The sequence below is a fragment of the Saccopteryx bilineata genome, chromosome 4, assembly GCF_036850765.1.
Source record: "Saccopteryx bilineata isolate mSacBil1 chromosome 4, mSacBil1_pri_phased_curated, whole genome shotgun sequence".
Lineage (NCBI taxonomy): Eukaryota > Metazoa > Chordata > Mammalia > Chiroptera > Emballonuridae > Saccopteryx > Saccopteryx bilineata.
The window spans coordinates 39,436,375-39,449,254 of NC_089493.1; the positions used below are offsets into that span (position 1 = coordinate 39,436,375).

Sequence of the window (12,880 nt, forward strand, 5' to 3'; positions counted from 1 at the left end):
CAGAGGACTAAGATATCAATCAGTATCACTTGAGTGTAAATTCACTATCTTCCTTATTAGCAACTGCTCCTGGAGAAAGGAGCTCACTGAGCATCTTAACTGAAGCAAGAAAGTTGAAGGCAGAGAGCAGGAAAAACTGACTTAAACAGGAGAGGAAATTACCAAAGATAAACTTGGCCTGTCTTACTGTTTTTTTCCAGGGTAAAATATAATTTCAATGACCTGGTAAGAAGTCACCACTAGGAAGATTTGGCATTCCTTTATTATCACTAAAATTAATAAATGGATGCAATAAGACCATCCAGAAGTATTCCAGGGCTAGTGTTCTGATGTTTCTAATGTACAATTAAGGAAGAGAGAATCTAAATAACACTTAGTCCTAGAAAGCTGGTATAACTCTTAAAAGAAAAGTCATGCAATGACTACGGCACATCCAGACCCAGTCTAACACGCATGGCCTCATTCCATTGGTCCCTGGTAACTTAATGCAGAAAGATACTTAAGCACACTTAGATCTCACCCCCTCCTCACTCTTGTTTCCTTTCTTACTGCTAGGTGTGTTTATAACAGTGGTTGTCAACCGCCAGTCCGCAGACTGACGCCTGTTACCAGAAATTTTGTGCTGGTCTAAGAGTTAACTACCTTGATGCTGTGTCAAGATTATAGTCTCTAATAATTGGGTCTATAATCTTCAACTGCCCATTGGAGGTTGAAAAACACTGGTGTATACTATGATTGTACCCATGTTCCATGCACTGTGAGGATGTTCTATCAACAGTGTTCTATAGTACTTCATTCCATTTTATTCAACTGAGCCATGAGCAAACTCATTTTTCTCACAAATCCTGTTATGTACAAGATACCAAGCAAAACAAAAAAGGCCTATGGGCATGCAGAAGATCCTCCAACTGTAATCTGCATATTCTTTTCATGTTCAAGTATCCCAGGTTTTTGCTAATTTCATTATTAGAGCAATAAGATCATATGCAACAACTGTAACAACAAACAGAAAAATGTCATCATTAAAACAATTCACCTAGCCTGACTGATGGTGGTGCAGTGGACAGAGCATCATCCTGGGATGCTGAGGTTCCAGGTTCAAAACCCCGAGGTCACCGGCTTGAGCACAGGCTCATCCAGCTTGAACACAGGCTCCCCAGCTTGTGTGCAGGGTCACCGCCTTGAGCGTGGGATTATAGACATGACCCATGGTCGTTGACTTGAGCCTAATGGTCGTTGACTTGAGCCTAAAGGTTGTTGTCTTGAAGTCCAAAGGTTGCTGGCTTGAGCAAGAAGGCACTGGCTTAGCTGGAGCATCCCCCACCACCCCCTGTCCTCCAGTTAAGGAAGGTACGAGAAGCAATCAACGTAAAGTTAAACTGACACACCTATAAGTTGATGCTTCTCATTTCTCTCCCTTCCTGTCTCTCTCTCTCTAAAAAGCAAACAAACAAAACAACAACAACAATTCACATCCATGAATAAGAACAGTTAGCTGAGAGGAGAGAAAACCATTTCTCAAGGAAGGTGTCACCAATTACAAAATTTCAACACCAAACAGACCAACCATGAAGTCACATGCTTGAAAATCTCCACAAGGATTTTAATAATGGTGGAGCAGCTTATAATGGACTAATCCTCCAACAGCAGCAAAACAAAATCCCTACAAAGCATATTTTAAAACAATTAGTTGAAAACACTGGAGATCAACTCCCTCAAAAAGCAGCAATTAGAGGGAATTTGATGCTTGAAGGGAAGTGCACTGGGCAAGATATAGATCTTGAGAGTATAGTGCTAAGTGAAATAAGTGAAACAAAACAACAAGAACTATATGATTTCTCCCATATGCGGGATATAAAATAAAAAGCAACAAACAGACAGAGCAAACTTATAGATACAGACAGCACAATGGTGGTTCCTAGAGGGAAGGGGGTGGAGGGAGGACAAAGAGGGAAAAAAGGTCAAATATATAGTGAAGGAAGGAGACCGGGCTTCAGGTAGTGAGACACAACAGAGCATACAGATGTTGTATTACACAGTTTATAACATCTGCAATTTATATAATGCTATTAACCAATGCTACTCTAATAAATTTAATTTAAAAATCCATTTATTTATAGACCATTTCCCAAGATTATTCTAGGCTGTACAGGGTAGGGTGAATAAACCTCCAACAGAAAGCTATCGCTTTGTTGGCTTGTAGAGAGAAATGAAAGACTCAGGGCTGCCAGCTAACTGGAAACTGAGCAGAAACAATTTGAAAGCATGGGGCCATAAAGAAAAGAATTCCTAGATCCATAAACCCCTTAAATCTATGGTTCTCCTAAACTGTGCCTGTGCAAGGGAGACCCAGAAAAGTCCAGGAAAAAGCAAGAGCTAGAACCCTGCATGAAATGAATTGATACTTCAGCTGCTTCTCACTTGAAACCACAACTTTCCATTGAAACCCTAAACTGGCTCTGCCTTATGAGTAAAGACTATGGAATTTGCCAAAGAGCTAAGAAAAAGATTAAAAATGAAAAATCCCATTCTTGGCCCTGGACAGTGGCTCAGTTGATAGAGCACTGGTCTGGTATATGGACATCCCAGTTTGATCCCTGGTCAGGGCACATATGAGAAGCAACCATCTGCTTCTCTCCCCCTCCTGCTCTTTCTTCTCTCTCGCTTCCCCTTCCACAGCCAGTGGCTCAATTGGTTCAAGCATGGTCCCGGGTACTGAGGATGGCTCTGTTGGTCCAAGCGCATCAGCTTCAGGCACTAAAAGTAGCTTGGTACTCGAACATTGGCCCTAGATGGGGGTTGCCAGGTGGATCTTGGTTTGGGCGCATCAGGAATCTGCCTCATTATCTCTGCTACTCTTCCCCCCCACCAAAAAAAAAAAAAAAGAAAAAAAAAACTCCACCCTAAAAAGCCTTCACAATTTTAAGGTAATAGCCAGTACTATAGCTGCCTGCTAGAAAATAAAGAAGAAAAACTACATGACATCTCAATAGATTAAAAAAAAAAAAAAAAAGCATTTGCCAAAATTTAAGTCACTCTTAATTTTTTAAAAACTAACAGAAAACTAGGGCTAGAAAGGAATTACCTCAATTGTCATAAAGGGCATCTACAAAATACATGCAGCTGACATCATACTTAAGAAGGAGAGACTATATACCTTCCTCCCAAGATTGGTTCTGATACAGGAAAACCTGTCCTGGAGGCTTCCAAGCACAACAAGAAATGAAAAGGAAATAAAAGCCATAAGTATTGGGAAAGAAAAAGAAACCTTTTTATTTAGAGATAGCATGATTGTTTACAGAGAAAATCCTAAGGTATTTACAAAAAAAAGACTAGAACTAATAGATGATGACTTTATTAAGGTTGAAGAATACAAAGTCAATATTATACAAAAAAATTTTCATTTCTATATACTGTACAAATTATTTTTATTATAACATATATAGTATGTTATAGTATATATAGTTATATATATAACATATATAGTATATATAACATATATGCTACAGTATATATATATATATATACACACATATATATACACATACACTATAACAATTCCAAAATGAAATTTCCATCACTCTGAGAGTTGCCGTATGTTCTTTCCCAGTCAGTCCCCTGCTGCTCAAGGCAATACAGTAAATGTAATGTTTTGCTTTGTTTTTTTTCACCACAAACTAGTTTTGTCTATTCTGGACGATCATGTAAATGTGACTACAAAGTACATTCACTTCTATATGTAATTCTTCCCCTTCGCATAATTTCTATGAGATCCATTTACGTCATTTTGTATATCAGTATCTTATTTACTTTTATTGCTGCATATTCTTCCATTATATAAATGTAAACAATTTGTTTACCCATTCTCCTCTTGATGAACATTTAAGTTTTCCCTGGTTTCAGGTACTATGAATAATGCCGCTATTCACATTCTTGTACATGGATCTTTGTGGACATACACTTTCACCTCTCTTGGGCAAACACCTAGCAGTGGAATTGCTGGGTAACAGAGTAGATGTACACCTAACTGTATAAGAAGCTCTCAAATGGTTTTCCAAAGAAGTTGTATTCTTAAACTCCCACCTAGAATGTAGGAGAGTTCCAATTACTCCATGTCTTCACCATCACTTGGTATGGTCAACCTCTTTAGACATTCTGGTGAGTATAGAATGATACTTTGTGATTTTAATTTGCATTTCCCTAATGTTGAACACTTTTCACCTGCTTATTAGGGGTGCTGTTTACACGGTTGTTGCATTTGTCAAAACTCGTATACTTCACTTCTGATCTGTTTATTTCACTGCATAATACAGTAAAAAATTATACACAGATTTTGACTATGGGAGGTGGGGGGGGGGTCGGTGCCCCTAACACCTGTGCTGTTCAAGTGTCATTTCTCTAAGATGGGGGTGGTAGCAAGGCAAGAGAAACAGAATCACTTAAAGGACAGAATGAGATATAAAATTATATGGAAAAGAACACAATCCTTAAATTTTTAACATATTCAGGCGCAAACTGAAGAAACAGAACTCTAAAGAACAATGTAATATTCATGAACTAAAACAGGCAAGAACCAATTCATAAGGTGATGGTGAATAAAATAAAAACTCAGCATGTTAAATAAACAGGTGATTGCTAGATTTAGCAAATATATTTAACCTGGCAACCCAAACCACTGGACAGCAAAATGCCTGCCAGCCTAACTTAAAATAGTCAATTTTTAAAAGCATCTTTTACAAAATGCTCTTTTTATAACTTCTATGACAGAAACTCCTGAATACAAACCAAGACACACATATACCAGAAAGCATCCAAAACTCATTCTTACCTTCAGTGAAACTCCCTGTTAGGGTTATTACTACAAACACTTTCCCTTCTGGCTCCAGATCCACCTAGAAAGAGAGAAAAAATTATATATTATATTCTAATTTTAAAATACTTTCCATAGACCTCAAGTATTCTTACAGAGAGGGCTAAATGTGCAATCCACAGCCATAAAATCCAACCTAAATCTTTCACTAAACAGCAGAGGGGCAAATGAACCAAGTGAACACACAAGAAACCATAATGGTTGAAAAGTATAACTAAAATGGACAATTCTTTCAAAGTTTTTCTTCTCTTGAATTTTATTACCTTCCATTTTGGCTCTTCAGGACATCAAGAAGTATCCATAAACCTGGTCATTGTTTGTGAGGTGTCCCTATCTTATGAACACCATTTATAAGAGCAGCATTTTATTAAATCACAAGGTAAGTATATGGAATAGAGAAATAATGGTCACATATAAGGCAATGAACAAACGTGACATGGTCAACTACGTACCTTTACTTTTTAGGAAGTAAAATGCATAAGGAGAGGAGTGCTATCTCTGTCTATATCAGTTCCACCTAAGTGTGTGTAATCTCTAGAAAGCACCAGGGAAGGCAGCTCCGGAGTTCTGCATTCACCACTGTTGCCAGGAGTATCAATGGTCCTTAAAGTTTTTATCTATGAGCTATCAAGATGTACATTCTGCAAATGAGGCATCTTGAAGTCTTCTCAATAGGTCCCATCCTCTGGACGCTCCCACTTCCCAAAGACCTTCACACAGGATGGTCCCAGGAGGGGGAAGCTCCCTCCATATCTGCTTTGATCACACTTGCCCAGGCAGGCAGGCTCTGCCCTCTTCACACTGATGCTGACCTTGAACTACCCTTGAACACCTCTAAGCCTTAGATTATAAGATTCTTTTGGACCCAAATACATGATTTTACAATTGTCCTTAAATAAAATGCTGTCAAATTCAGCCCATTTCTACCATTAGCCTTTTATCCAAAAGAGAGAGAGGTCCAGAGAAGCTGAGTATACATATGGATGGCCGTTTTTGGTAGAATAAATAAATTTAAATAAGCTGCTAATCACATGTTGTGGTAGAAAGAGCACTAAACTAGACTGATTGCCCCAGGTGGCTCTGGGCAAGGTCCTTAACGACCCCAAGGTTCACTATTGTCATCTGAAAGTCCACAATGTCATTATTCAGCACTTCTGACATGGCTGCCATCGGATGATCACAAAGAGCATTAGCACTACTATTTGCTGTACCTAGAGATGACAAAGATTGAAAAAAAAAATGCATTGACCTTACCCTAGCTCACCATCACACACTGTGTAACACCACATCCTGATCACACACTTTTCAAAATAAAAGATGCCTTTTTTGCACTAACTTAGAAAACTTTATATAAAACCTATTCTTATAAACCCTCCCTTTCTCTGCATAAAATCTGCTATCAATGTGGTTACCACCCTGTAAATCGCCTCAGTGTTCGAATCAGCTACTTGCATTACAACTACTGCTGACTTAACTATATACCCCCTTAATGATCTTAACACCACGTGTGAACCTTTATAGAACAGTTCTGAAAATAGAGCTCTCCGGAGAGATGACTAAACAGGATGTCAGTCTCTAATTGTCTAACTTTCTGCCTTGACTTGTTTCAAGTCAAAAATGTGTTATTTTTAAAAGCCACTCCCTCCTCTTCAATATAAAAGCCTGCCAGAGCCACATACATTTGACCTCACAACCTAAACTTCTGCTGCCACAGAAGGAGCTGCTCCCAGCCTCTGGAGAGACAGACTGCCAGGACACCTCTGCGATCTCCTAGCCCATGGCTAACCCATAAACTCCCTCTGACGCTGTGCTCAGGGCTGGCAAAGAAGGCCCCTCCAACTCGATGGGTCGCTGCTGTGCTGACAGACAGCCGGGGGTGCCACCACTTAGAATCCAGACCTTTCACAAGTAGAACAGGTGTGCATCCACATTTTTCTGTCTTTTTTTAAATTTTTGCTTCCACTTTTTTTGACCCACGCCACCACGGTGGAAGAAAACCAAGTCGCAAATGCCACCTTCAAATCTATCTAGTTTATCTAGGATCTCTGACCTGAGAACAGGGTTCCACAAACTGCAGGTTGGGACTCCTCAGTGGGACATGAAAACAATGGAGTAGGTGGCACACAACAATAATGTTTAAGTAGAATAAAATGGAACAGAAAATATGAACCTGTCAAGTAGTAAATATATATATATATATATTGATATTGATATATATAAAGTACTATGTCAAACCTTCATGTGCAGTTTTGTGTGCAAGTATAAGGGAATACTGGGTTTTAACGTTAAAATGTGTTCATTACTGTCACAAAGAAACAGTTTGAATAACATGGACTTAGAGGGTGTCTGTTTTATCTACAGGGCTGATGGACTGTCGGCATCTATTCAGAGCGGCTGCTTGGACATCCCCCGTGACTCCCCCATACTGGCCTCCTTCCCTCCTGTACGCCGTACAGAGATCTTTCTCTTAGCAGAAACAAAGCCACCAACAGCTTTACTCATTGACCCTGGTTCTGTGCCCTATGGTTGTAGTGGATATTTTCTCTCTAGCTAGAACATCCATTCCAGCTTCTGGGAACAGCACTTCCGCTTTGAGGACTAGCTCTCGGTCACATGTAGTCCTAATGGCTCAGCTGGGATCCTACCCTAGCTCTGGAGGGGGCGTGTGACCCAGGCCTTGCCAGTCAGAGCACTGAATTCCTCTGGAGACGATGACACACACTCTATATCTGGCCGTCTGAGGAACTCCCTACCCTCAGTAACTGGTTCAGATTTGGGCACAGAATCCAAGTCAGTCAGTCCAATTAGGAATCTTGGACCTACAGAGAAGAGACATCTCCCTTCCAAACTCTTTAGCACGGCACACAGCCCTGTATGCTCTGTCATCCCCACCCCCTGCCATCCAAACACATATAACCTGTACTCAGCCTCTTTTAATAACCTGCAGAGTCTCTATGGAGGCATGTGATTTCATTTAATCGGAGGGTATGGGTCAGGCAATGTACTGAGGAATACACTCAAAAGTAAAAAAAAAATAAAAATGCATTACCTGTCTGAAGCTTGTTGCCTAGTGATTTGGAGCACATAATCTTTTGGGCTGGAAAATCCTTTCCTCTCTTTCTTTCACTGTCAAAGTCCTAGTTGTCCATCAGGATTCAACTGCAAACTCACCTTTGCAGGCAGACCCTCCCAGACCTCTTTCAGATAACTGGGCAACCCCACACAATTATAGAGACCATCAGTAGAATGAACATCATGTTGTAGTCATTATGCCCTGTCCCTTAGGACCCTGCCTAGCCCCTAAGAAAACTAAAATGATTTGTTGAATGAATGAGACAATAAGTTAACAAACATGGGTATTCCCATGACAGACAGCATGGGAAACAAGTAGCTTCATGGAGGACATGGTTTTCTCAAACTCCATCATTCTGTTCAGTGTCCTCCAGATATGCCCCAATTTCTCCACCCCCACCTCCCATTAAAGTGTGAACATCAGCAGGCAGGTATAACCTGACCCTCTTGGGAGAGATCAAGATTATCACCAACCTCAATCTTGACAGGGAAACTGCCCTTTACTTTTGCGGCTATGGACTGCATAAACGCTCTGAGAAGCTACAGTGACCCAGCTTGAGTTTGCCATCAACTAAAACCTTTACATCTTCTCTGTGTGCTGTTCAGCTCTGCTTCCCACATGCTGTGCAGTGGTCAGCCCTCCCCCGGCCTCAAAAAGAGCTTTGAACTTTTTCTATAGAATGTCAGCTGTGGTTGTATGCCCCGAGGTTCGCTGGATCCCAAATCCAGTTGGTTCATTCATTTCCCTTCTCAGCTTTGTAACCTCCAATATCGTGGCCTAGGGTTAGCTATGTCATCACCTACAGCAAGCATTGTTGATGGCACTGTAAATAGTACCATCACTTTGGAAACAGTTTGACATTTTCTTAGACAGTTACATATATCTACCTTCCATTTGAGACAGCCATTTCTCCCCTAGGTATATAGCCAAGCATAAAAAAGTATATGTCCATACAAAGATATGTATATAAATGCCCACAGGAACTATTTTTTTAAATGTGGTATAGCCGTACAATGGGATAGAAATGGAATCAAAGAACGAACTGTCGATAACATGCAACAACACGGAAGAAGACTGAGTGAAAAATATCAAACAAAACAAAAAAGAGTACATTCTGTCAAGAAAGGGCAAACTAACATATAGTGGCAGAAAACACATAGCGACTGACTACCTGGGGATGCGAGTAAGAGAAACAGGCAAGTGGTGGGGGGATAAAAGGGCAGGAGAGCATCAAGACAATTAAATGGAGAAAGAGTCCCCTTATTTACCAAAGGTGCTCGGACAACCGGGTAGCCAGACGCGACAGATGTAATATGAACTCAAAATGGATCACAGACCTAAATGGAAGAGCGAAAAAACAGAAAACTCTCAGAAGGAAATACAGGAGTATGTTTTCCTGACCTTGGGTTAGGCGACGGCTTCTTAGATATGGCATCAAAGGTACAGATGACAACAAATCTCATAAATTGGACTAGATTAAAATTTGAAACGTCTGTGGTATGAAATAAAAAAAAGAAGCATCTCTACCTCACTGCCTGAATATACTTTTAAAAGTGCCACTTTCTTCAACCTTTCCTATGATGCCTTTGGAGGCTTCCCCATGCCTTCAGAATAAACGACTCCACCTGGCTTTCTTGGCCACCTGGACGCCCCTTTTACTGCCTCCCCACTACTGTAGCCAAACCTCTTCTTCAGATTCCATTCTTTAAACCCGCTTGTCTAGTCAGGCCCGTCTCCTCACTATCGCACAGCCACACCTTTGCTCATGCCGTTGGCTCTGCTTGGGAAGACTTTCTCTCTTCACTACGCCTGTCCATTCATTCAAACCTTTACTGGATTATTCCCAGGGTCAGGCCCACTGCCAAGTGCCCAGGATCCCCAGAGCAGCTCCCTGGGGCTGCAGGTGGGATGGTAATGACTGCACCTGGCGAAGATGACGTAGCTACAGAAGCTGAATGAAGGAACTTCTGCCAGGAAGATCTTGACATGCACATTGATCCCTCCAGTCTCAAAATTCCTGTCTTGGTTAGGTTAGTATCTTACCACTTATCTATGCCTTTAAACAATTAGATAACATTTCATATAGCTCATCACTTGCAATAAGCTCCATTCTAGCAGGATCTGACCATTTTATATTCTCCAAAAGGCCTACAAGAGTTTCTTGAACCAAGTAAAACACTCAACAAATCTCTGCTGATTTGGTCTGATAAGTTAAACTAGAAGGTCATTTGACCACCTCGATTTCGTCACTTATAAAATAGAAATGATCCCTGGTAACTCAGTTGGTCGGAGATACACCAAGGTTGCGGGTTCGATCCCTGGTCAGGACACATACAAGAGACAACCAATGAATGTATAACAAGTGGAACAACAAATTGATGTGTTTATATCCTCTCTCTCTAAAAAACAAAATCAGTAAATATTTTTTTTAAAAATAGGAATACTATTTTATCACATAATATATACTATGTGACAGCACTTTATAAAATATTAAAGCACGCCAAGATGGCCCCAAGGCATACGAGGAGCATATGGACTACAAGGCCCTGCTGCACACCTGTTTGTCTGACTGGCCCGCAGGTCTCCATTATCCCCTCTCTCCACCCCCCACCCCCACCCCCACCCCCCGTTGGCCAATGTTTGCTTCCCCTTGGCATCACTATGCAGAAGTTGGGCAAATTGCTCGTATCCCTGACTCGGTCTCTTTGTCCATGAAATGAGAAGGTTGTCTAAAAACCTTTCTAGCTCTGATGCTGTATGATTCTAAGCAGGCTGGGATAAAAGCCTACACATGGGACTCAACGGAAACCCTCATTTAATTAATTTAATTTCCCTTCACAAAAGGCATTAGAATTGATCGCAGACAGGAAACTTCTGGCTACTTAATATTCATTTCAGCCTGAGGTGAGCAGGGGGAACTAGCATATTAAAGGGAAAAAAAACCCTATCCTTTATTGGGGCAAAGGTAGTAGGTTCACTCAGAATCCGTGGGCTTTGAGCCAGACATCTGTGATATTCAGATCACCACCCGCTGTGATGCTGCGCTGGCTAGACTCCACTGCATTTGTAAATCCTGCTCTAGGTATAAGTAACAAAAGAACCTAAAACATGATAAAGCAGTTCACGATTCTCTTCCAGATGAAACCACCAGGCTTAAAAAATGAGAGTTCGAATTCCTGGAGGAAAAACATTCTTAGGGGATTGTACTGATAATCAACAGAGAAGGGTGTGACTGCGCTCTTTAATCACAGAAATAACAGCTGCTATGTCTTGAGCTCATCAACACGCAGGAACCCTGCAAGGTGCCTGACCTAGATTATTTCTCATCTTCACCACCTGCAAGGTAGGAGTCACCAGCACCCTTACACCCTACACGGACAGCACGATGGAAGCCTGGTGAGGTTATGGAACTGACCGGGATCACCCAGCTGCAAAGGCCGAGCCAAGACTCAGGCTCAGGGAAGACCGTTCCAGGCTGCTGTGACGGCACCTGCCTGTGGGTTACTGCAGGTCTGCCCACGGCCACAGCCATCCCGCCGGGCCTTCTGGCGTATCGGGTCATCACATCACCCGTCTCCCCTGGGAATTCGGACAAGACTCGTGCCATCAGCACCGGAGGGTGCTCCCTGGCAAATGCCAGCCCTGGGTGTTCCAGCCTCACCTCCTCACTGCCAAGGCCGGTGGGAGCGGCATCAGGCTGACTGTGTCACCCGATGGCTCTCTACAAGGGCACAAGGCAGGAGCTACCAAGCCTGGCAAGTGTGTGCTGGGCTGACGAAGCGCAGCCGGAAGCTCAGGTCCCGTTAGTCATCTGCCTGCAGGACCCGTGTCAGCGTCATGTGCTACACACACACCACACGTGCCCTCACTGCGGAAGGAATGTCAGGGAAATGGGTGAGTGAGGCAAGCCCGACACCTCTGCTGACTTTATTTTCATCTCCATAACATCAGACAAGCTGTAGGTGTTAAAAGCACACTAAGAAGTACCATAGATTAAAACCTACCAGAAAAAGATGACCAGGCAAAGATGAACAGAAAAGTGAGGCTTATTACCTCGGACTGAAGTTTAAATGAAGGAAAACACGCCTATGATTTTAGTGATTAGATTCTCATCTGGCTAAATCTGGACCCGATGTGTGGTCAGAGAGAAGGGTGGGTGGGAAGAGAGGCTGTGACCCCAGCTCTGGTGGCAGGTCACCTGGCTCCTGCTCCTGCTCCTATAGTGTGAGAGAGGACCAAGCCCTCAAATCATGTTCATACCTAAATTCCATCATTCCAAGTCAGAAACAGTTTCTGAGCTCCACAGAGCAAGTAAAGACATTTGAAGACTACTAAAGAGTCTGTCTCTAAAATGCTCACAATAATTTTTTCCCACCCTTAGCTCAACATACCTGCAAAACCACTACAAATTTAAATTTAGAATTATTTCAATTCAGGGCCCACTACCCTTGCGTTCCAGCATTAAGAAGGTGTATCATCTAGCAAAAGTATATCTCTTTCCTTTTTTTTTTCCTGAAGTTGGAAACGGGGAGGCAGTCAGACAGACTCCCACATGCGCCCAACTGGGATCCACCTGGCATGCCCACCAGGGGGCGATGCTCTGCTCATCTGGGCCGTTGCTCTGCTGCAACCAGAGTCACTCTAGTGCCTGAGGCAGAGGCCACAAAGCCATCCTCAGCACCCGGGCAAACTTTGCTCCAATGGAGCCTTGGCTGTGGGAGGGGAAGAGAGAGACAGAGAGGAAGGAGAGGGGGAGGAGTGGAGAAGCAGATGGGTGCTTCTCCTGTGTGCCCTGGCCGGGAATCGAACCCGGGACTCCTGCACGCCAGGCCGACACTTTACCACTGAGCCAACTGGCCAGGGCTAAAAGTATATCTTTTTTGCATAAAAATTAATTTTCCAATATTTTTTTGCCCAAAATGAAAAGTGAGGAATAG

General features: G+C 42.2%; 1 protein-coding gene across 2 annotated transcripts in view; it reads right to left on the bottom strand.

The window, feature by feature from the left end:
• The window catches only part of PRKCH (protein kinase C eta), a 286,597-nt gene that overhangs the window by 217,437 nt on the left and 56,280 nt on the right, over nt 1-12,880 (bottom strand). For both annotated transcript variants that reach the window (XM_066276900.1, XM_066276899.1), the window contains exon 2: nt 4,829-4,892. In XM_066276900.1, coding sequence (XP_066132997.1) covers nt 4,829-4,892 — 64 coding nt within the window. The remainder of the gene's footprint in view (nt 1-4,828; nt 4,893-12,880) is intronic.